The 24,777-nt window shown below is 47.4% G+C and overlaps 1 protein-coding gene across 1 annotated transcript in view; it reads left to right on the plus strand.

Moving 5' to 3' along the window:
- The window catches only part of MDGA2 (MAM domain containing glycosylphosphatidylinositol anchor 2), a 209,427-nt gene that overhangs the window by 76,502 nt on the left and 108,148 nt on the right, over positions 1 to 24,777 (plus strand). Inside the window, exons 3-5 of the mRNA XM_050975522.1 lie at positions 642 to 816; positions 12,378 to 12,574; positions 18,586 to 18,718. Coding sequence (XP_050831479.1) covers positions 642 to 816; positions 12,378 to 12,574; positions 18,586 to 18,718 — 505 coding nt within the window. The remainder of the gene's footprint in view (positions 1 to 641; positions 817 to 12,377; positions 12,575 to 18,585; positions 18,719 to 24,777) is intronic.

The following is a 24,777-nucleotide window of genomic DNA, read 5'->3' on the forward strand; positions in this document are numbered from 1 at the left end:
CATGGCAGGGCCTGGAACAGGATCCCTAAACTCCTCCAACCCAAACCATTCCATGATCCCATGAGATGCTGCTCCTCAGGGACTCCTGGATGAAGTGTTTGTTCCTGTGAGCTGTTGAGTTCCTTGGGAATTTCCCTGAGTCATCAAGGTGAAATCCCAGTGCCACCCACACAAATCCTGTGGTTTGGTGCTGAATTTTAGACTGTGCCCATTTTCCAGACCTAAAGGTAATCCTGGGTTTTGGTGCCAACTTTAAGACTCTACCCATTTTCCAGACCTAAAGTAATCCTGGATATTGGTGCCGAGTTTTAGACTGTGCCCATTTTCCAGACCTAAAGTAATCCTGGGTTTTGGAGACAAGTTTTAGACTGTGCCTATTTTCCAGGCCTAAATTTAGCCTGGATTTCAGTGCCAAAGTTTAAACTGTGCCTATTTTCCAGACCTAAAGTAATCCTGGGTTTTGGTGCCAACTTTAAGACTCTACCCATTTTCCAGACCTAAAGTAATCCTGGATATTGGTGCTGAATTTTAGACTGTGCCCATTTTCCAGACCTAAATTTATCCTGGGTTTTGGTGCTGAGTTTCAGCCTGTGCCTATTTTCCAGACCTAAAGGTAATCCTGAATTTTGGTGCTTGCTCAGATCAGGTGGACCAAAACAGCAGGAAGTGCCTCTGACAGATTCCAAGATTCCAGTGTCTTCAACGAAACCCTGAGGATTTCCAACATCCAGAGACACCAGGGAGGCCGCTACTACTGCAAGGCTGAGAACGGCCTGGGCTCCCCGGCCATCAAATCCATCCGAGTGGACGTGTACTGTGAGTAAATCCTTGGAATTCTGCCTTTGGTCCTTTAGGAATGCCCTAAAATACCTTTTGTTCCCAAGAAATGTTGGGCTCCTCGGGAATCCCGATTGCAATGGCGGATGCCGCGGGTTGGCGGATTTTTGACGGTTGGAAGAATGTGAAGGGTTGGGATTGCAGGGAAAAATCATATGGATGATTGGGATTGTGGGGAAGGATGGGAAGGACTGGAGCTGCAGGGAAAACTGTGAGGAACTGGGATGGCAGAAAAAAACTGTGAAGGATTTGGATCGGAGTGAAAAAAGTGAAGGATTGGGATTGTGGTGAAGGATGTGAAGGATTGGGATTGTTTTGAAAAAAGGGAAGGATTGGGATTGAGACTGTAGTGAAAAATGTGAAGGGTTGGGATTGTGAAAAATGTGAAGGGTTGGGATTGGAGTGAAAAATGTTGATGATTGGGAGTGTAGTGAGGGATGTGAAGGACTGGAATTGCAGGGAAAAGTGTGAGGGATTGGGATGGAAGGAAAAAAAAAGTGAAGGATTTGGATTGGAGTGAAAATATGAAGGTTGGGATCGTGGTGAAAAATGTGAAGGATTGGGATTGTGGTGAAAAATGTGATGGATTTGGATTGGAGTGAAAAAAGTGAAGGATTGGGATTGTAGTTAAAAAAGGGAAGGAGTGGAATTGGAGTGAAAAAAAGGGAAAGATTGGGATTGTTGTGAAAAATGTGAAGGATTGGGATTGTGGTGAAAAATGTGATGGATTTGGATTGGAGTGAAAAAAGGGAAGGATTTGGATGGGAGTGAAGGATGTGAAAGACTGGGATTGTGGTGAAGGACGTGAAGGATTGGGATTGTCGTGAAAAATGTGAAGGGTTGGGATTGGAGTTAAAAATGTGAAGGGTTGGGATTGGAGTGAAAAATGTGAAGGGTTGGGATTATGGCAAAAATATGAAGGATTGGGATTGTGGTGAAGGATGTGAAGGATTGGGACTGTGGCACAAAATATGAAGGATTTGGATTGCAGGGAAAATCTGAAGGATGTAGATGACAAGGAAAAAGCTGAAGGATTGGGAATGAAGGGAAAATGTGATGGATGTGGATTGTGGTGAAAAATGAGACAGATTTTTATTTCAGTGAAAAATGTGAAGGATTTGGATTGTGGTGAAAAACAGGAAAGATTGGGATTGCCATGAGAAACAAAAGGATTGGAATTGCAGGAGAAAATGTGAAGGATTTGGATAGCAGGGAAAAAACGTGGAGGATTTGGATTGTAGGGAAAAATGTGAAGGGTTGGGCTTGGAGTGAAAATGTTAAGGATGTGGAATGCAGAGAAAAGTCTGAAGGATGTGGATTGCAAGGGAAAAAATGTGAAGGATTGGGAACACAGGGAAAATTGTGAAAGGTTTGAGGTGAAAAATGGGAAATATTTGAATTTCAGTGAAATTGTGAAGGGTTGGGATTGCAGGAAAAATAGGAAAGATTGGGATTCTGGTGAGGAATACAGAGGTCCTGGAAGGGGCTCTGGGGTCTCCCTGGAGCCTTCTCTTCTCCAGGTGAACATTCCCAGCTCTCCCACCAGAGCTGCTCCAGCCCTTGGATCATCCTGGAGCCTCCTCTGGACTCCAGGCTGTGAAATTTGCTTTGGGTTCGCTCCCAGAATTCCAGAAGGGTTTGGGTGGGAAGGGACCTTAAATCCCATCCCATTCCAGACACTTCCATGGGCAGGGACACCTCCCACTGTCCCAGGCAGCCCCCAGCCCCAGTGTCCAGCCTGGCCTTGGACAATTCCAGGGATCCAGGGGCAGCCACAGCTGCTCTGGCAATTCCAGCCCAGCCAGGAATTCCCAATTCCCAATCTCCCATCCATCCCTGCCCTCTGGCACTGGGAGCCATTCCCTGGCTCCTGTCCCTCCATCCCTTGTCCCCAGTCCCTCTCCAGCTCTCCTGGAGCCACTTCAGGCCCTGCCAGAGGCTCTGAACTCTCCCTGGAGCCTTTTCCATGGAAATAATCCCAATTCTCCCAAGCTTTCCTCACAGGATAAGTGCTGGAAGCCTTGGATCATCTCCAGCACTCGCTCTGCACTCCCTTGTTTATTATAAATGAAGAAATAATCAACTATTTATTTTTTTCTCTATTCAATTATTTTTTGTCCTCCTTTTAGGCCATTTAGAACCCAGACTAAGGCAGGGAGGGAGCAGCGGGGTCTCTCCAGGAGCCCCTCCTCATTATTTACATCCAATTAATTCCGAATTTCCCTTCTAACAGGGATTTATTTAAACCTTTTAAGGAGCCCCTGGAAAAAAACTCCTCCAAGTAGAGATGGATGTGCTCTAAAACCAGACTTTCCTAACCCAGTTTGTTGTTCATTAATTCCACAAAATTAAGTTTCTGTCATTTAAGAAGTGGAGGAACGAGCACTAATTAGGTTTGGGATTATGAAGGCGATAATTACTGATTTGAGATGTTAATACTCCCAATTTGTAACAATTATTCCACGTCGAGAGCGTCAGGTGGCCTTTGGCATCAAGGCCTGCTTTTCCTGGCTGGGGAAATCCATTTTTCCTGCTTTGTTTATGGAAAAATGATGCAGGTGGAGAGGGAATTAATAACCCAAAATTACTTTTAAAAAACCTCCATCCCTGCAGTGCCAGAGCGGGATTCAATCTTGTTTATTCCACATTTTTTTGGTGGGTGCTCCTGCTCCATCTGGATTTTCCGGCTCGGTGGGGATCCAAAGTGAGCTCTGGAACAGCCTGAGGGAAGTGGGATTAAAAATGCTTCCAGTGACTCCATGTCTTGATTCGAGTGTGCTTGATTTAATGATAATCATCTGGAATTTTTTAATCAGCCCTGATTGCATTTTTCCACGGAATTTCATCTTGGAATTGACCACACCACAGGTTTAGTTTGACCTCTTTTATCTCACGGCTCTGTCTGCTTTTTAGGGTTGATTTTTTTCCTTTGCTGCTCTATTAAAAATCATTTTGATGGCTTTTTTTATTTCCCTAAAAACCATCTGATCAGGGAGCTTTGAGGAATCCTCTCTCTGCCCAAGTTTTTCTGTTCAGCTGCTTCATTTTCTAAAAAAAAAAAAGATCAGTCTGGTTCTTCCCCAAACTGAACTGGGTTTCCTTCCATTTCCAGCTATTTTTATTCCTTATATTTATATTCCCTGGAGCCAAAAGAGCTCTTCTGTGCTGATTTCCCTTATGCAGTGCTTACAGCCAATAATATTCTATATATTATACGTATCATTTATTTATTATTATATTTTCTTTTTATTTTAAATCTACATCTAAAGAAATTTATTTAATTCTAAATAAATTTAAACTTATTTTTTATTTTTAATTTTTTTTATTTCAAAATTTTATTCAAAAATTTTAATTATTAAAGGTTCTTTTTGGAGAAATTCAATGTTTTGTGCTTGTTACATCTTATCCAGCAAACTCAGATCCTGAGTTTTATACAACGTGGAAGAGTTTCCTATTGGATTTTTCTATGCCCTTTAATTCATTCTTTTTCCTTGCCCTTTAATTAATTCTTTTTTGTTGCCTTTTAATTACTTAATGTTGCTTAAAAACACAAGATCAGGTTAGGATCCTGTGCTGCAGTCACTGATTCTGAGTGTGGGAGTGAATGAAATCCTTCCTGCACAGTGATCCCAGAAACTCCCATCATTCCAGGACTTTTCCAGAGTTTCAGGCCATGCCTGGGGCTCTGCTGGGAATTCAGGGATGTGCCTCGCTCTGTGTGAGTTTCTGACTCCTGGTGATTGGGAGAATCCATTGATTGGGAAGATCCACGGATCCTTTTCCATCTGGGATGATGCCCAAAGAATCATGGAATGGTTTGGGTTGGAAGTGTCCATAAATCCCATCCCATTCCAGACCCTTCCATGGCAGGGACACCTCCCACTGTCCCAGGGTGTCCCAGTGTCCAGCCTGGCCTTGGGCACTGCCAGGGATCCAGGGGCAGCCCCAGCTGCTCTGGCAATTCCAGCCCAGCCAGGAATTCCCAGTTCCCAATCTCCCATCCATCCCTGCCCTCTGGCACTGGGAGCCATTCCCTGGCTCCTGTCCCTCTGTCCTTGTCCCCAGTCCCTCTCCAGCTCTCCTGGAGCCCCTCCAGGCCCTGCCAGGGGCTCTGAGCTCTGCCTGGAGCCTTCTCCTCTCCAGGGGAACATTCCCAGCTCTCCCAGCCTGGCTCCAGAAGGGCTCTAACCCCGGAGCAGCTCCATGGATTCCTCTGGATCTCTCCAGCAGCTCCAGCTCCTCCTGCTGTTGGGTCCAGGGCTGGGGCAGCTCTGCAGGTGGGGTCTCACCTGAGCGGGGCAGAGGGGCAGAATCCCACACTCAGGGATCAGCCCAGGGCACAATTCCAGGTCAGGTCCAGCCTCTGATCCCCCAACACTCCCAATCCTTCTCCTCAGGGCTCCTCCCATCCCTGTGGAAGTTGAGCATTGGATGTTGTTTGTTCTGTTGGTGCTAAACCCCTGCCTGCTCCCCGGGGATTCCAGTGCTAATCCAGCCTCAGGAATGATGGGAATTGTCTCTGTTTGGTGTCCTTGGAGCAGGAAAACCCTCCTGGAGTGCTGCACCCCCAGTGCCATCCCCCTGGTGCCACCAGGACGCGCTCATATTTCCAACCAGGTGTATTTATAACCTCATTAAAAAGGAAAGAAAACATTTTCTCCATCAAATCCCCTCTCCTAGAGCTCATTATTTCCTTTTGGAATTCTGTCTTAGCCTGAAACCTCGGGAAAGCATCACAGGCTGGAGCTGTGTGGGGATTGTTGATACTGAAGTCATTTGCTTTGTCCTTTGGTGCTGGAGTGTGTTAACAGCCTCCTGGCAGGGCTCCGATCCTCCCGAAATTCCATTGGAAATCGATGGGAGCTCCTCAGGGGGCTCCCAGGGTCATGCTCTCCGTCGTGGGAACAGGGAGGGAACATTTGCTTCCTTCCAGCAGCTGGGAATGCTGCTTGTTCTCAGTGCCGGGGCTGTTCTGCACATGCAGCACTGCAGATGCAGAATAAATCTCTTTGAAAAGCTTGGAGAGGGGAAAATAGCTCCCATGGAGCTGGGAATAACTTGATTCCCGTCCTTCCAGCTTGGTTAGAGCTGTTGTGTGTCCACATGGACACGTGAAGGGGTGGAGAGTGGGAGAGCTCGTTTTCCTTTCTGTAGGATGCAGGAAGTAGAGAGATTAATTGGGTTTTTGAGGTTTATATCCCACACAAAGCATTGCAAAGCGACCTTGATAGAGAAGCTGTGCCTGCTTCATCCCTGGAAGTGTTCCAGGCCAGGTTGGATGGAGTTTGGAGCACACTGGCTTAGAGGAAGGTGTCCGTGCCCATGGCAGGGGTGGCACTGGATGGGCTCTAAATTCCTTCCTTCTATCCCAAACCCTTCTGGAATTGTGTGAATTATTGAGAATAAATCTGATGAGGAGCAGCTGAGGGAGCTGGGAAGGGTCAGGAGCACCAGGAGAGGCTGAGGGAGCTGGGAAGGGGCTGGAGAATTCCTGAGGGAGCTGGGAAGGGGCTGGAGAATTCCTGAGGAGCTGGGAAGGGGCTCAGCCTGGAGCAGAGGAGGCTCAGGGGGCCCTTGTGGCTCTGCCCAGCTCCTGCCAGGAGGGGACAGCCGGGGGGGTCGGGCTGTGCTCCAGGGAACAGGGACAGGAGCAGAGGGAACGGCCTCAGGCTGGGCCAGGGCAGCTCAGGGTGGGCACAGCAGGAATTTCCCCATGGAAAGGGGGCTCAGGCCTTGGCACTGCCCAGGGAGGGTTGCAGTGCCCATCCCTGCAGGTGTCACCTGGAGGTGGCACTGAGAGCTCTGGGCTGGGGACAAGGTGGGCACTGGGCACAGCTGGGACTCTGATCTTGGAGCTCTTTTCCAGCCCAGGGATTCTGTGAGGTTTAGATTGGATATTTGGGAACATTTCTTCCCTGAAAGGGTTCCCCAGCCCTGGCACAGGTACAGGGTGGAGTCCCCATGCCTGGAGGGATTTAAATCCCTGTGGATGTGGCACCTGGGGACATGGGGCAGTGTTGGCCCTGGCACTCAGAGCTCTGGGCTGGGAACAAGGTGGGCATCGGGCACAGCTTGGACTCGATGATCCTAAATTCTTTTCCACCCTCAATGATTCCATGGTTGAAAGCTTGTGCTGGGTCAGGGAGGGAAAATAGCTTGGAAAACAGGGGACTTCCACATTTAAGGATAGCTTAGGAGCTGGATAACTCCCAGAGGAAAAATAACACGGAAAAGCCAGGACTTTCACATTTAGGGATAACTCAGGAGCTGAAGAACTCAGCTCAGCGATGCGTCACCGCTGTCTCCGCTCTGCCCGCCGGGATGAAGCCGCTCCCATCCCTTCCCCAGATGTGTTTTATTCTTATCCCGCCTGCTCCCAACATCTGAAGACAAAGGCAGCTAATTAACAAATGAAATCAGCAAACTGCAGGCCCAGCAGCTGGGAGGAGATGATCCAGCAAATCCAGCCTGGATCCTGCCAAGCTGTTCCGCTTTGTGACTCTGCCGGGGCTCAGGTCAGGGCTGCGGGGATCGTGATCCCTGTTTCCCTCTGCCAGGCAGCTCCATGCCTTTGGAATTCTGCACAAGGAGGATTTGAACAGCGCCTGCCACACTTCTGTGCACCTCCACTCCACCACGATGATGCAGCTCCCAGGGAATTTGGATTAGACCCATTTTGATCAGCTTAGGTTGAGTTTTCCATTTGTTCAAGAGCTCAGGGATGTGTGAGGGGAATTCTTCCAAGCCAGTGTTTACCAAGCCTGGCCCTTTTGGGTTTTGGGGAGTGCTTGGTTCAATTCAGAGTTTAAAGACTGAGAAATTGAACCTGATGGTGGCACAAACCTCTGTGGGAAACATCTTTCCCTAATTATTTTCAGGTTGATTAAGAGACTTTAACTGCACAGTAGCACCCATGACTTCAGCTTGATTTAAAGATTGATTAATCTGGTGGCTCCTCATAATTTCATCAACCCAAATTGAAAATTTTGGGATATTTTTTTCCTTTTCTTGTAAAACAGTGAAGAGATTCATCTTGTTGAGCTTCCCAATGATAAATCTTTATAGGTTTGTTTTTGTGTAGTATTTTAAATTATTGTGTCTGGAATGGTTTGGGATGGAAGGGACCTTAAATCCCATCCAGTGCCACCCTGCCATGGCAGGGACACCTCCCACTGTCCCAGGCTGCTCCAAGCCCTGTCCAGCCTGGCCTTGGGCACTGCCAGGGATCCAGGGGCTGCTCTGGGTGACCATTCCAAGCCCTTCCCTCCCAGCCTTCCAAGCCCCTGGATATTCCCGTGCTGTTGGGAAAGAACCACCACCCCCAGCCACCCCCAGCTTTAAAAAGAGGGGGTTTAAAATCTGTTTAGAAAACTGAATATCAATTAGTCCCGATTCAATCAGAACTGAAGCCAGAATTCTGGAGAACTTCCATGAGCACCAGGATCAGGTGGCTTTGAACTACCTGGCTAAAGGCAGGGAATTTTGGAGTTTCCCTGCAGTATCCCTGCAGAATCCTTTGTCCAAACACCATATTTTTCCTGCTTTTTCTCTTTTCCAACCCTCACATGGCCCGAGCAAAGCCCAGCCTTATGTAATCACCCAGTCACACATTCCCAACACTGGGAATGTTCAGGGAAATCTCCCAAAAATTGGGAGCATTCTTCACTCTCCTGGTAGTGCTTCTACTTCGGCTTTGCTGCAGCTGTCGGGATCTTTCCAGCACTGACGTTGGGAAAAAAAAAATCCATCAGGTTCTGCAGTGGGAATTTTCCATTAATTGACCATTATGAAATGCTTTGGCAGAGGCTTTGCTGCTGTTGCATTCCCAACTTGGATTTCTTGGAGCTTTCCCGATTTTCCTGTCAAAATCCGTCCTTGCCATAGTTCAGTGCTTGCTTGGAAGGGATTAGCTGGAGAGGGACTGGGGACAAGGGATGGAGGGACAGGATACAGGGAATGGCTCCCAGTGCCAGAAGGCAAGGATGGATGGGAATTGGGAATTCCTGGCTGGGAGGGTGGGCAGGGGCTGGGATGGAATTCCCAGAGCAGCTGTGGCCACCCCTGGATCCCTGGAACTGTCCCAGGCCAGGTTGGACAGGGCTTGGAGCAGCCTGGGACGGTGGGAAGTGTCCCTGCCCATGGAAGGGTCTGGAATGGGACGGGATTTAAGGTCCCTTCCATCCCAAACCATTCCCTGTTTCCATGATCCAGCATGGACCTGTTCCAAGAGCGCAGATTGGACAAGCAGGTGATGACATCAGAGCTCCTGGAATCATGGAGTGATTTGGAATCCTTTGTCTAAAATGGCCTCTTGTCCAAGCCCCTGCTCAAGCCAGGGCCACCTTCAAGGTCAGATTCCTCAGGACTCTCTCCAGCCAAGCTTTGGATGTCTCCAGGTATCCCATGGTCCCTCTGGACACTTGTCTGATTGCACACGGAATTTGTTTTCCTTATATCCAGGAGAAATTTCTCTTGGTGCAGCCTAGACCTCAGGGTCCTTTCCTCTGCACCTCCAAGAAGAGCTTTTCACCTCCTCTAGAACTTTCTGGTAGCAGGTTGAAGACAGAAATTCCATCTGCTCTTCATCCCGGCTTCTCCTTTGTCTTCGTCTTCTCCAGGAGTCCCTGGCTGGAATTTGAAGACAGAAATTGGATTTTCCCTTCATCCAACCATCTCCAGGTTGGCCAAACCCAGCTCCCTCTGGATCTGGATGGCCTCCAGTCACCTTGGTGGCCTTCCCTGCATTGTTCCAGTTTATCCATGTTGGGAGCTGGACAGGGCACTCAGGAATTTGTCTCACAGGGATGGGTTGGGTGAGAAGGAATTTTCCCTGGAAACAGCTCTCTTGCAGCCAGGGATGGGCGTGGTTTCAGTCCTGGTTCCAGGTTTTGAGGGATTTCCTCTGCCTTGTCTTGAGTAACTCCATGAAAATGAAGCTGAGCCCAGATTTGGACTTCTCTGGTCTTTTATCCAAGGATTCACCTTCATCCGAGGGTCAGAGACTGGAAGAGCATCCCTGGACTTGGTGATGGAGCTCGTGGCTCCTTGTTTGCCATCCAGGGATGTGCTTTAACCTGGGAATCGATGTGGGAAACGTTCTGTTCTCCACCAAAACTCAGGAGTTTGACCCTAAAAATTGCAGCAAGGTAATTTTCTCCTTTTTTGCTTTCAACCTCGTGAGGAGAAACCAGAATTTCTGAGCACTCTCAACCCTTTTCAAGCGCTGCTGTGATTTCACATAACCTTTCGAACAAAACTGAAACCTCATTAGGAAATGCCATCCTAATTTGGAGCAGCAGATCCATAATTTTCTTCTGTGATCCTAAATGAAATATTTTGGAAGGGGGGACGAAGGTAACATTTATTTAAAACCCGTGCCCCATTATGAGGTATCACTGCTGGAATTGTTGGGAATCTTGGAAGAGTTTTTGTTTCCAATTAATCAAGAGGCTCTCCAGCTTCAGTTTTCTTATGTAAATAGAAATGGAGCAGCTCAAGATGAATTCTTAGTCTCAAGATGAATTTTTAGTCTTTAGGGTTGGCCTTTTTTTCTGGAAATTGCTTTTCAAAATTGAATTTTTATGTTTTCTGATGTATTTATTTTGTTAACAAAGTTCTTCCTTAAAAATTCCATGGATTGTCAAGCATTGGAAGAGGCTGCTCAGGGAAAGGGTAGAGTCAGCACCACTGGAAAAGTTCAGCCAGTTGTGGATGCGGCTCATGAGGCCATGGCTTAGTGGTGAATGTGGTGGTGGTTGATGGTTGGATTTGGTGATCTCAGGGGGCTTTCCCAACCTCAACAATTCCAGGATTCTCCACGATTGCAGAGGGATTTGAGGGTGCCTTTGACAGGTTCATTTTGGTCACGGGAAGATTTGAGAGCCTCGTTCTCCATTTCACTGAAATTTGACCTCAGATTAACCTGATGAACCCACATTTGATAAATACTCACACCAGACTTGGAAAAAATTGGGTTAAATTCTGGGATAAAGGAATGATTAACCCCTATCCAAAGGGTTTTAAGGAATTTTAAGGAACAAGCAGTGCTGAGACAGTTCTGGAATGGTTGCAGCCAAGGCTGAATTGCACATGGAATGTTGTGCTCCTGTGTGCTTGGAGGGTGCACCTGGAATGCTGAGTCCAGGATTCCAGCACAAGAAAAACATGGAATTGTTGGAGAGGAGATCACAGAGATGCTCCAAGGGCTGGAGCCCCTCTGGAGCCAGGCTGGGAGAGCTGGGAATGCTCCCCTGGAGAGGAGAAGGCTCCAAGGAGAGCTGAGGGTACCTAAAGGGGCTCCAGGAGAGCTGGAGAGGGACTGGGGACAAGGACAGAGGGACAGGAGCCAGGGAATGGCTCCCAGTGCCAGAGGGCAGGGATGGATGGGAGATTGGGAATTGGGAATTCCTGGCTGGGCTGGAATTGCCAGAGCAGCTGTGGCTGCCCCTGGATCCCTGGCAGTGCCCAAGGCCAGGCTGGACACTGGGACACCCTGGGACAGTGGGAGGTGTCCCTGCCATGGCAGGGGTGGAATGGGATGGACTTCAAGGTTATTCCCACTGAAACTGTTGGTTTCCAGGGATGGAAAGACAGGAGAAGAGAACATAATTTCCCACTGGCAGGGAGCCGAGATTGATGGAATATTGGGAAGGAATTCCTGGCTTTGAGAGTGGTCATTTGGAAGTTGTGTGTTTTTAACCAGTACTTGGGAAAAACATTCCTTCCTTTCCTTATTTTTTCCTTGATCCATTTATTTCCTTCATCAATAGAACTGTTCCTCCAGACAAAGCTCAGAAAAACCAGCAGACCAGGAATCTTTCTTTTTTTTTTCCTGGTGGGATAAAGCCCAAATTAATTACTTTGGTATCCTCATATTCCAAGGGCTATTGTGTTTTTATTCCTTGTGGAAGCCAATTCCTCGTTGTGGGCATCTCATTTTCTTGGAGCTGCTACAGTGGGAGTAATTATGCGATATCTGTATTTTAATCAAGAGAAATGTGTTCCAAAGCCCGGGATGAATTTACCTGCTGGAAGTTAAATGCCTGTAACTAAAAGCAGGGAATCTGCATTAAATTGCTGCCTTAAATTGCAGCTTTAAAAGCAAACAGCTGCGTGCACATGATCCATGGACTCCTGGATCCTGCCATTTGGATGCAAATCAGGCTGTCTATTTATTGCCAAAGCTTTATAATTTTGTGGAAAAGAGTTAGAAGAAACAAGGAGTAAAGCTGCGAACCAGACGAAACCGCGGCAATCATCGCACTATAATAGAAATATGATTGACATTTGCATGAGATTGGCTGGGTTGTTCTGCCTAGAAATGTGAGTTTTGAAGGAGATCCAGTTGGGGAGAAGGAAATAAATCCTAAACCTGACTTTTGCTGCAAAATTCCTGAAATCTGAGGTTTTTCGGGCTGTTTTGTCTCTGTTTTACCCTTGACTAGCCGTGAGGCGTCGCGGGAAATTCCCGGCGCCGCGCCATCGTTGAGTCCACTAAAGCCTGGCTTAAACTTGGTTTTCCCTGCCTGTTTTTTCCCCAGATTTGGATGATCCCATAGTCACGGTCCACCAGAGCATCGGGGAAGCCAAGGAGCAGTTTTATTATGAGAAGACCGTGTTCCTCAGGTGCGTGGCCAACTCCAACCCGCCCGTGCGCTACAGCTGGCGCCGCGGCCAGGAGGTGCTGCTGCAGGGCTCCGACAAGGGAGTGGAGATCTACGAGCCCTTCTTTACCCAGGTAGGCCTAAAAAATGGGAAGTTTTTTTCCATCTTGAGGTTTTGGAATGGGATCTGCCTGTGGAGTCCGGCTGTTTGTCTCTGTCCCCACACACGCTTAGGCACCTTTTCTTCGGCCCGCCTTTGCCAGTTGCCGGGGTCTCTCTCTCTCTAGCTGGTCAGAGTGACCCCGAAAAAGTTCAAAAGTTTCTTTTCCCAGCCCGGTGCTTGAAGAAGGAGTCAGGGCTCTTCATTTTTCAGTCTCAAGGTTGTTTATTACATCTTATCTATAAAATCCTTTCTCCCTGTCCAGCCGAGATCAGGACAGTCAGAGGCACTCCCCCTCCCCCAGGGCGGTGTTATCTTTATATACTACAAACTACCTGTACAATATTTACAGTCATTCTCCAATACCTATCATCCACGCTAGACAGTGAGTTTCTACTCTAGACCAATCTAAAAGTGCCAACATCACCAGACAGGATGGAGGTAGAGAAGAAGAAGAAGAAAGGCTGGACACGCCCAAATCCCTCCATCTTGTCCCCAGAAACCCCTATACCAAAAATCCTAAAACCTACATTTACACCCTGTGAGTACTTTATTTTTATATTATCTAAACTGCCGTGGCCTCCATCTCCTCATGCAAAGGTGCCAAGCTGTTCCATGGCCCGCACTCGAACCCGCTGGTGTTCTGGGCTGTGTGCCAGGGTCTCTGAGCCCCCTGGCAAGGGTCCCAGGAAACTCCAGACTCCCAGAGGGATGTCCTGAGTTCCCACATCTGCCCTCTGGGTTTGTGGGGTGGGGATTGGGGATGGCCTCCAGATGATGATGCCCCACCCAAAGGGTCCTGGGCGATGTTAATAGATTTGCTGGTATAAAATATATTTAGATTTTTTGTAAAAATGTGAATTATTAATTGATGAGGGAGTGATAGCTACAGGAGGCCTTTTAAAGTGATTTTTATTGGATCCTGCAAGCCCAAACTTCTGATTCCCATTTCCTCATCCTTCCCAATCCAACTCAGTGATTCCATGCTCGGCCTAAATTACAGCCTCAACAATTTCTTAATGTAGATTAAATTTTTGGATAAATTTCTTTATGGAAGAAATACAGGCTGCCCAGAAGAGGGGTGGAGTCTCCATCCCTGGAAATGTTCAAAAACCGTGTGGATGTGGCACTTGAGGACATGGATTCATGGAGAACATGGTGGAGGTTGATGGTTGGAGTCAATGATCTTGGGGGGCTTTTCCAGCCTTAAAAACTCCATGATTCCCGACTCCATGGGAGATCCCCGTGTGGGTTTTTATACTCCTTTTTTTTCTGCCTCTTTTATCTTTAAATACAAGGTTTCATTTCACAATTCCCCCACTTAAAGATGAGGTGTCAAAAAAGGAAATGAAACCTTTTCCAAAGTGTTGCTGCTCCCATTCCCAGCCCTGAAGGAATCCTGGCTCTGTCGGATAAGCTGAGATTAATTTATCATGTACACATTTGCACCGAGGCAGGATGAAAAAGGTGGCAAATCTCATTGTCTGTGGCCCAAAGTGCGGGATGGCATTTGAAGAAACAAAAAAAAAAAAAAAAAAAAAAAAAAAAAAGAAAAGAAAATGGAAAAAAAGAGGGGGAAAATTGGTTTGGAAAATCTCAAGGAATAACAAGGGAACAGAGAGGTGAAAACTGCCTGGTAATTTGGTGTTCAGAGCAGAAAGCAACTGCGACTTTCATAAATAATTTTCAGTTAATGATTTGAGAGCACCTTCATTTGTGGCTTTTTATTGTACTTGACAGCTTTATATTGCTCCAACAGCTCCGTGTTTTCCGGAGAAATGTGGAGCCCGGAACCTTGCAGAGATGGGAATTAAATCACAGAGCCAAGTTCTTGGTGTCCTAAATGTAATGAGATTATTTTTAATTTAACACGAACGGACCCAGTTTAGCAAATCTGGGGCTTTGCTCGGACTCGAGTGTAAACTGGAGGTTTGAAATGTTTTAATTAAAAAGGGAAAGTGGATTTTTTAATTTTATATTTCATTATGGAAATGCCGAGGATTGCCTCCCCTAAAATCTAAGGATTCATCTACTAAAATGTGTCACATGAAATTGGATTCTTTTTGTTAGGTTATTAAGATCACCCTTCCTAAAATCTCGGCGTGGGTTTAATTAATGAATAAATCAGATTGTCCTGGTGATATTCCAATCTTATCCATAACCTTTCTCTGGTTATTGGAGGGCAGCTGGAATTAGCGTGGCCTGGATCCGTGCAGGCAAGATCTGCTCTGTGTTTATGAGAGGAAAAGATGTAATTAAAGGTTCAAGAGTCATCAGCATCTTCTGCTTAATTAGTTCATTTCATGGCAGGGATGCAGATAGGGAGAGCTGATGGGAAGAGGGACAGAGGGGATTTGGCTTCAGAGGATCAAGGCTCGGGAATTTTGAGAGGGAAATTTTTTTTTTTTTTTTGAGGGCTCTCAAGGTGGATTTTAACCTGGAAGTGAAATGGAATGGAAAGGAAAACACAATTTCCTGGGTTTTTTAGCCCAAAAAAAGAGTTTTTATTATGATGCTTTTATTATTCTGGAAAACACAGAATCCTGGAATGCTTTGGGTGGGAAGGGACCATAAAGCTCATCCCTTTCCAACCCAGGAATCCCAGGCTGCTCCAACCCCATCCAACCCGGCCTTGGGCACTGCCAGGGATCAAGGGGCAGCCACAGCTGCTCTGGGAATTCCAGCCCAGCCAGGAATTCCCAGTTCCCAATCTCCCATCCATCCCTGCCCTCTGGCACTGGGAGCCATTCCCTGGCTCCTGTCCCTCCATCCCTTGTCCCCAGTCCCTCTCCAGCTCTCCTGGAGCCCCTCCAGCCCTGCCAGGGGCTCTGAGCTCTCCCTGGAGCCTTCTCCTCTCCAGGGGAACATTCCCAGCTCTCCCAGCCTGGCTCCAGCCCTTGGAGCAGATCCATGGATTCCTCTGGATCTCTCCAGCAGCTCCACATCCTGCTCTGTCCCCAGAGCTGGGGCAGCTCTGCAGGTGGGGTCTCACCTGAGTGGGGCAGAGGGGCCGAATCCCCCCCCCCTCTTTCCCTTTTTGCCCATGCTCTGGGACGATCCCAAAATCCAGTCAGCAATTAAATCACTGGAGACACTTGGAAAACTGGGCCAATCCAAACAAATTCCTTAAATATGATCGGATTTTCCCACTCCGTCAGGAAACATCAGCCACTTGTTCCAGCACCCGTGGGGACAGAAACAGAGCAAACCTGCCCATCCTCATCCACAAAAGTGTTGGGAAAAGGAACTTCCCAAATCCCAAATCTGGATGGAGATTTTTTTCCCTGAGAGTTCTCATCCTCCTCGTCGCTCATTGGAATTGCTCAGCCTGAGCACGAGATTAAATTTGCTGTATTTACGATAATTATGCAATTAGACATAATTAGACTAATTATCCCAACCAATGAGGAAAATATGTGCATTTTTTATAAATCTCTGCGAGCTGGGGACAGGATCCAGAATTCCATTGGGAGTTCAGCCCAAATTCAACCTGGAGCTAAGGAGGGAATGCTGGGATGAAGCTGCCCTGAGCTTCCAGAACTCAATGCCTTTGGCAGCCTGGATCAGACCATTCCCTATTCCAGAAAAACCTCCTAAAGCAGGACTTGGATCCTTAGGAGCAGCCTATCCAGGGCTTAATTTTAATCCCATCACTTCCATGGGATTGGTTGTCCATAGAGCCATTTAAATCCCAATATTCCCAAAATCTCTCCACAATTTCAAGGACTGTTTCTTTTCTTTCCTGCTCAGCTGTATTTTTTTTTTTTGATGGATTTCTTTTTTTCCCAGCTCTGTACATTCATTTTTTTCTTGAGGGCCCTGAAGGTGGATTTTAATCTGGAAGTGAAATGGAATGGAAAGGGAAACAAAACTTCTTGGGTTTTTTTACCCCTCAAAAGAGTTTTTATTATGATGCTTTTATTATTCTCATATTTCCTGATTTTTCCTAGACATTCCTGAGCAGTTTATCTACATCCACGTCTTCCTAAAGGCTGTGCCTTCCCAGGCCCTTCCCAATTCCAGAGAAACCTCCTAAAGCAGGAATTTGATCTTTAGGAGCAGCTTTTCGAAGGCTTAGCCTTGCATTGGGCTTCATTTTAATCCCATCATCTCCATGGGATTGGTTGTACATAGCAGCCATTTAAATCCCAATATTCCCAAAATCTCTCCAAGATTTCAAGGACTGTTTCTTTTCTTCCTGCTCAGCTGCATTTTTTATATGGATTTATTTTTTTCCCAGTTCTGTGCATTCATTTTCTCAAATTTCCTTATTTTTCCTAGACATTCCCAGGCAGTTTATCCACTGGTATTGTTAAAAATAATTCCATGTCTTCCTAAGGCTGTTCCAATATTAAAGTTGTTTGGATTTATTGGGACACCAGATAATGAACATTTCCCACATTTTTCTTTTGGAACTTTGCAGGGGGAATCTCACATTTCCCATTTCCCTATTTTCTGCTTCCCATTTTTGAAGGAATTCCACATTCCATCTCCTGTTCATCTCCCTGCTCCATCCCTTCTCCCTGGCTAAAAAGAAAATCCATCAGCTCCCCATTTTCAAAGGAAAACAGGAGGAATTTTGTACCTTGGGATTTTTTTCTTCTTGGAAATTGTACCTTATAATAAATTATCCTGAAAAATTTGCGACTTGGGGTTCAAGTCCATCAAACCAATTTCCCTCTGACTTTCCAGTGTTGATATTCCCTGAACCCTTTGCAAATCCTTTGGGGGAGGATCTCGAGGCCTTTGGGTAGAATCCCTGGAAAAGCTGTTTCCATTTTTGTGGAATTTCCTGTGATGTTACTCCGTTTTTTAGGGTCATCCCTCCTGGATCAGTCGGGTTGTGCCTTGTGTGTGGTGTTTTCAGGGTATTTCATGGCAGGGAGGTGATGATGAATCTGACTCCATGTTCTTAGAAGGGTTAATTAATAATTTGATGGTATTAGAGTATAGTATATTAGATTATATATATGAGAGTATATTATATTGATATTATAGTAGATGAGATATTATATTATATTAGTAGATTATATAGATTGATATTATATTATATTATATTATATTCTATGATTCTATTATCGTATATTATATTATATTATATTACTATTATATTATCTTATATCTATCTATTATCTTATCTTATATTATATTATATTCTATTCTCTTATATTCTATTATATTATACTATACTAAATCTAGACTAAAGAAGAGAGAAAGGGTTCGGACAGAAGGCTAAAAGATAATAATGAAAAACCCGTGACCTCTTCCAGAGTCTGACACAGCTGGACTGGGATTGGTCATCAAGTCAGAACAATTCACATGTTGGATAATCCATCTCCAGACCAAAGCAGCAAAACAGGGAGAAGTCCATGAGATAATATTCCTTCCTTTTTCTCTGAGGCTCCTCAGCTTCCCAGGAGAAGAAATCCTGGCCAAGGGATGTTGTCACCGACATGTTTTATGAAAAATCCTTTCCTTAGGATTTTTCCCCTCCTGAGAAACTGAGAGGCCTCAGGAACAAACTGTAAACAATTCTGATCTGCTGCTGTGGGATGCAACAGGGGAAATCTGGGATTGGCCTCATCAGGCTGTTTCCAATTACGGGCCAATCCCAGATCACCTGTCCGGCCAGTCTCGGTCTGAGACAAGACTTTGTTATTCATTCCTTTTCTATTCTTAGCTTAGCCTTGTAGTGAAATCCTTTCCTCTATTCTTTTAGTATAGTTTTAATATATTATCTATCATATAATAATAAATCAAACCTTCTGATACATGGAGTCAACTTTCTCGTCTCTTCCCTCATCCTGGGACCCTTGTGGACAAGACCACAGGATGTTTCAGAAAACATGACAGTGACACTTGGGGATGTAACATCAGGGGTCGATGCCAAGAGACACACTTGGGAATGCTGGAGGAGGATGGAAATCCCAGATCCGTACCCATTTTCCCTCTGCCCCTTCCTAAAGTTCCCTCTTCCTTTTCCAGGGAGAAACCAAGATCCTGAAGCTGAAGAATCTACGACCTCAGGACTATGCCAACTACAGCTGCATCGCCTCGGTGCGGAATGTCTGCAGCATCCCGGATAAAATGGTGTCCTTCCGCCTCTCCAACAAAACTGGTGAGCCCCAGCAGCACCCCCTGGCCTGGCTGCGCTCAGCTCTGGAATGTGGGGCTCTTTCAGGGAATCCTGGAGTGGTTTGGGTGGGAAGAGCCTGGAAGTCCATCTCATTCCTGTCCCTGACATGAGCAGGGACAGCCTCCATGATCCCAGGGTGATCCAAGCCCCAATGTCCAACCTGGCCTTGGGCACTGCCAGGGATCCAGGGGCAGCCACAGCTGCTCTGGCAATTCCAGCCCAGCCCCTCACCTCCCTCCCAGCCAGGAATTCCTTCCTGATATCCCATCTAAATCTACCCTCTTCCAGCTTAAAGCCATTCTCCCTTTGTCTTAGTCACTCCAGCCAGGAATTCTTTCCCAACATCCCACCCAAATCTCCCCTTTTCTACCTAAAAGCCATTCCCTGGGTCCCATCCCTCCATGTCTTGTCCCCAGTCCCTCTCCAGCTCTCCTGGAGCCCCTCCAGGCCCTGACAGGGGCTCTGAGCTCTCCCTGGAGCTTTCTCCTCTCCAGGAGAACATTCCCAGCTCTCCCAGCCTGGCTCCATGGAGCAGCTCCATCACCTCTGGAATCCCTCCAATAGTTCCTTGTCTTCCCTGTGCTGTTGCAACTTTAGAATTTTTATTCCACAAAATGTTTCATGGGAAAGCCCCGACCTTTCTCTGCTCTGGCGTTGATTCCAGGGATTGATTTGACCTTTTCTTGCATCGACCCAAACGTCAATTCCTTCATTGATTCCAACCAAAACGTTTCCTTTCGGATTTAATTGTTCCAAATGGAAATATCCAAGGGGTTGTGTTGAAATCCTTTTGTGGGAAGGTCTCTAAGCCTTTAGGTAGAATCCATGGAAAAGTTGTTTCTATTTTGTGGAATTTGTTGGGAATCTGTTTTGGTTTTGGGGCTCGTCCCTCAGGGATCAGTCACTCGTGTCTCTCCCTCTCCTTGTGGCTGTAACACCAGGGGTCAATCCCAAGAAATGCACTTGGGAATGCTGGGGGAGGATGGAAATCCCAGATTTTACCTCTCCTAAAGGCTCCGTGTCCAGGATCAGCACAGGATGTGACTGAAATGCTTTCTGAACCTCGCACCAAAGAGCCAAACTGAGCTTGGATTTCTGTCTAATCGGGAATTTCAGCTTTGGAAAACATTCCACAGGAAATGTTGGAACATTTGGAGACTTCAGGTTAGATTAGGGTGGGTTAGCCTTAATAATTTGTGTCTGAGGCCCTGAAATCAGGGAGAAAACGGACACAAAATTAAAATGCTGAGCGTGGCTGGGATCAGCGAGGAATTTTATTTGCTCTTCCATATTTCCCATCATTCCCCTCCTCAGGGTTTTATTCCAAGGAGTTGCCTCCAGCTTTTTTGGAATTGCTGACTGGACAGCAGACCTGTGGTTTCCCACTGCTGTCCCCAACCCTTGAAAGCAGCTCCACCAGGAATTATGGTCTGCTCAGAAGGTATCCAAAAAAATATGAGTTGGAAGGCTTTAATTTACACTCCCATAAATTTTTCCAGGGAAAAAAGAAAGATCCTGAATTGAGGTTTGTCCCTCATGAGCAGCTCTGGTTTCCTGGCAGGAGAAGCCTTTCCATGGGAGGTGGGGTTGGGAGTTGGGAGCAACCCCTGACCCTCACCCACCTTCATCCATGGCAAGAGTGTGGGGGAATTGATCCTGCTCCCATTTTTCCTTGGAATAACTTTCCTGTTGGAGCCAGCAGAGTCTCAGTTCGTGTTGAGCCTCATCTTCAAAAAAACTGATGTTCCTGCACTTGGGGAATGTCAAACTCTCATTGCCTGAGCCCAGGATGGGTGGTCCTGGAGCAGTTTTGCCAAAAGAAGGAATTATTCCCACCTCACACAAGCCATGGGGAGGAAATTGTCTTTTCTGGAGTAATTTCCCAAATAATCAAGCCTGGAAAATAACAAGGATTCCCTCTTTTCCTTGAGGAATTTGATCACAAGCATCAAGGGCGGGATTAGATGTGAAAAGTGATTAATGCAGGAGCTCATTAAGGACAGGGCCTGAGGTGGAGGTGACTCTAAACCAAAACTTGGCTTATTTAATAAAACTTCACCCCACAGAAGTTCTTCAGCTGAACTTCACCTGGCGTAACTCGGGAGAAATTAGAGAAATTGTAAATCCAGAGGAATCCAGGATAAATCCAAAGTAATGAAAATCAGAGCCTGGAGTCGAAGCTGTTTCAGTCCTGTGCTGTCCACAGGATTTCATTGGATGCTGGAGGGATGGGATGGAGAGCCAGGAATATCTGAGAGGTGCAGAGATGTCCGAGATTTATTGTCACTGCTGTGGTTCTGAGCGTGTTCAATTCCCCTGCACTCAGTGGGATCAGAATGGGGGGATTTGGCTGTTCTGCATTTGATGAAATCATGGAATGGTTTGGATTGGATCTTAAACCCCACCCAGTGCCAGCCCTGCCATGGCAGGGACACCTCCCACTGTCCCAGGGTGTCCCAGTGCCCAGCCTGGCCTTGGACACTGCCAGGGATCCAGGGGCAGCCCCAGCTGCTCTGGCAATTCCAGCCCAGCCAGGAATTCCCAATTCCCAATCTCCCATCCATCCCTGCCCTCTGGCACTGGGAGCCATTCCCTGGCTCCTGTCCCTCTATCCCTTGTCCCCAGTCCCTCTCCAGCTCTCCTGGAGCCCCTCCAGGCCCTGCCAGGGCTCTGAGCTCTCCCTGGAGCCTTCTCCTCTCCAGGGGAACATTCCCAGCCCTCCCAGCCTGGCTCCAGAGGGACTCCAGCCCTGGAACAGCTCTGTGGCCTCCTCTGGATCACTCCAGGAAATCCACAGCTTTCTTGTGCTGAGAATTCCAGAGCTGGAATTTCCCAGGTGGAGTCTCCCAAGGACAGCACAGAGGGGGACAATCCCCTCTCTCCAGCTGTCCCATGAGACCCTGGATCCTCAGCCCCCTCCTCCAATGCTGTGACCTCCCTTTGCAGGCAAAAATATTTCTTTTTCCCAGCACAGACCAGTTTAAAACACAAAACCAGCCCTAAAACCTGAAGTGGCTGCTGGACATGGAGCAGCTGAGGCCACCCCAGAGGTGTCACCGTGCACAGGACAAAGCCCAAGGTGACAATTAAAGACGATAATTTGAAGCAGAAGGGAGAGGGGCTTCCTGAGACTGATTTTGTGTCTGAAGGCAGCAATTAATCTAAAAATTTTTCATCTCAACAGATAAGAAATTTGAAGGGAAGCAGCCCCACGGCAGTGGTGGGATGGGATGGGATTTAAGGCCCCGTCCATCCCAAGCCATTCCATGATTTTGGGATTCTCTCTGCCATCACCTGCACCGTGCTTTGCTCAGGTTTCTGTGAGCAGCAACAAATCCCTCCTCGTGTAGAAATCCCTGGATCTGCTGTCCCAAGCCCAGCTCAGCTGAGTGTCAAAGAGGAATCACTGACAGCTGATGGTGTCACCAGTTTTCATGGGAGGCACTAAAAAAAGGGAATTTTAGCCCCAGCTCCTGCTGAATGGCACATGGAACGCTCCGAGCTAAGAATAACCTGAATGGAGCTTTTCAAGAGCCTGCATTGTTTCAAAATGCCAGAGAAAAAGCAGGATATTTACCCAGAAAACCTCGGGAATTCTGGGCTCCTCAGAATAGCTCCTGTGATATGATTGAGGGAAAGCAAATCAGGCTTTTCTCTCGCTCCACAAAGCAGCTTGGGTGGCACTGATTCATTTGGAAATGATATTACTTTGTCTATTAGCAGCCAGTTCAGTGCAGGTGATCATTAATCCATAAATTAAGGCTGAGTTTTGGCAGCTTCCAGGAGAAAATAAACCAGCCCAGGAACTTTTCCCGAGCAAGATGAGTCTTTCAATCCGTGATTTTTCAGCTGCCTGCCACAGCTCATTGAAATCACAGCTGAAGCTGCTGCTCTGTCTGGGGCATGTGGCGGGAGACAAATTAAAAAAGGCTTAATTCACTTTTAATCCCTCGATTAGGCTGAAGCCTGTCACGATAAACTTGCTTTGTTTCCCGTCAGTCAGACAACGCGCTGCAAAGGGAATTATGGAAGGTGGGAAAAATATTTCTCTTCACATTTCCTGGCATTCCTGGGGGGAAGTGAGTGGGATCTGCAGGAAAGGGGCTGGAAATCCTGAGGGTGCTCCGAGCTGAGCACTGCAGGTGGGTGATTTTATGGAATCCCGGAATGGTTTGGGATGGAAGGAGCTTAAATCTCATCCATTTCCATGGGCAGGGACACCTTCCACTGTCCCAGGCTGCTCCAAATCCCATCCAACCTGGCCTTGGGCACTGCCAGGGATCCAGGACCAGCCACAGCTTTTCCAGGACAATTCTTTAGCAAAGAAAGAATAATAGGAAATAAAACTGGAAAGGACCCCAAGGGATCCCCCAGTCCTGTTTTTTATTAGGTCTAAACCTTGCCCCACCAATCCTGTTATCCTGGATGGTTTTGGCTCCAAGCAGAGCTGACAGGGAATCTGGTCCTGGCATGGAATGAGGAATTGTCCTCTTTCCCTCTGCAGTTGGAATGTGGGTGTCTGTCTCAGGAGAGGCTGAGGGAGCTGGGAAGGGGCTGGAGAATTCCTGAGGGAGCTGGGAAGGGGCTGGAGAAATCCTGAGGGAGCTGGGAAGGGGCTGGAGAATTCCTGAGGGAGCTGGGCAGGGGCTGGAGAATTCCTGAGGGAGCTGGGAAGGGCTGGAGAATTCCTGAGGGAGCTGGGAGGGCTGGAGAATCCTGAGGGAGCTGGGAAGGGCTGGAGAATTCCTGAGGAGCTGAATGGCTGGAGAATTCCTGAGGAGCTGGAGGGGCTGGAGAATTCCTGAGGAGCTGGGCAGGGGCTGGAGATCCTGAGAGCTGGGAGGGCTGGAGAATTCCTGAGGGAGCTGGGAAGGGGCTGGAGAATTCCTGAGGAGCTGGGAAGGGGCTGGAGAATTCCTGAGGAGCTGGGCAGGGGCTGAGCCTGGAGCAGAGGAGGCTCAGGGGGCCCTTGTGGCTCTGCCCAGCTCCTGCCAGGAGGGGACAGCCGGGGGGGGTCGGGTTCCCATTTTCCATGTAAAAACCTCCAGGATCAGAGGAAATGACCTCAAGTGTCACCTGGGGAGGCTCAGGTTGGGTATTGGGAAAATTCCCTCATGGAAAGGGTTCCCCAGCCCTGGCACAACTGCCCAGGGAGGTTGGAGTCCCCATCCCTGGAGGGTGGATGTGGCCCTTGGGGACAGGGTCAGTGGTGGCTTTGGCAGGGCTGGGAATGGTTGGACTCGATGTTTTAGAGGAGTTTTCCAACCTTAAAAATTCCATGACTGTAAAGAACATTTCCTTTATTCCCTGGTTATCACATCCTCCCAGTGTCCCCAGGTGCTGCTGATCTCCTTGGAAAAGCTCAGCCCTGTGGGAATGCAGAGCTCTCCACATTCCCAGCCCCACAAACAGCAGGTCCAACCAGAGCTGCTTCCCAGAATTCCCAACAAAATTCCCTTTTCATTCATCCCTGGACCCCAGCTCCCTTTTCCCGAGCACATTGCTGGTGTTTGTTCCTGTGTCCTCCAGAAGCCTGAGGGTCCCTTGGCAGCTTCTCATTAGCCAGCCATCCCTAATCCACTAATTAGGATGTTGCTGTTGCAGCAGGGCTGGGCTGAGGTGTCTGGAGCTGTTCAGGCAGAGCTGAACTCGGGGAATTGAGGAACAACTCATCCCATCTATTTTTGGAAAGCAGGAATTGGGCTCTAGGGGCTCTTAGATCCATGACCTCGGATTGCAGGCCTGACTTTGGCGTGGCTGGGATGGATTTAATCCTGCATGGATTTAACCCTGTGTGGATTTAAATTCAGCAGGGAAGGGGCAATGCCACGATGAGTTTAGGCTGCCAAAGGGAGGATCCTGCTTTCCTCAGCACCTCTGGATCAAATCCCCACTGCTGGGAAGGATGGAAGTGTGACAGGAAAGTCCCACAGCTCTGTGTGCCTGGCAGAAAGAGTTTTGAATGTAGAACCTGAAGAAGGAACAGAGATGGAAGCAAGTTTGGATCTGGAAGAAAAGAATTGCAGAGCCAGCCTGACTGG

The sequence above is a fragment of the Serinus canaria genome, chromosome 5 (genome assembly GCF_022539315.1).
Source record: "Serinus canaria isolate serCan28SL12 chromosome 5, serCan2020, whole genome shotgun sequence".
Lineage (NCBI taxonomy): Eukaryota > Metazoa > Chordata > Aves > Passeriformes > Fringillidae > Serinus > Serinus canaria.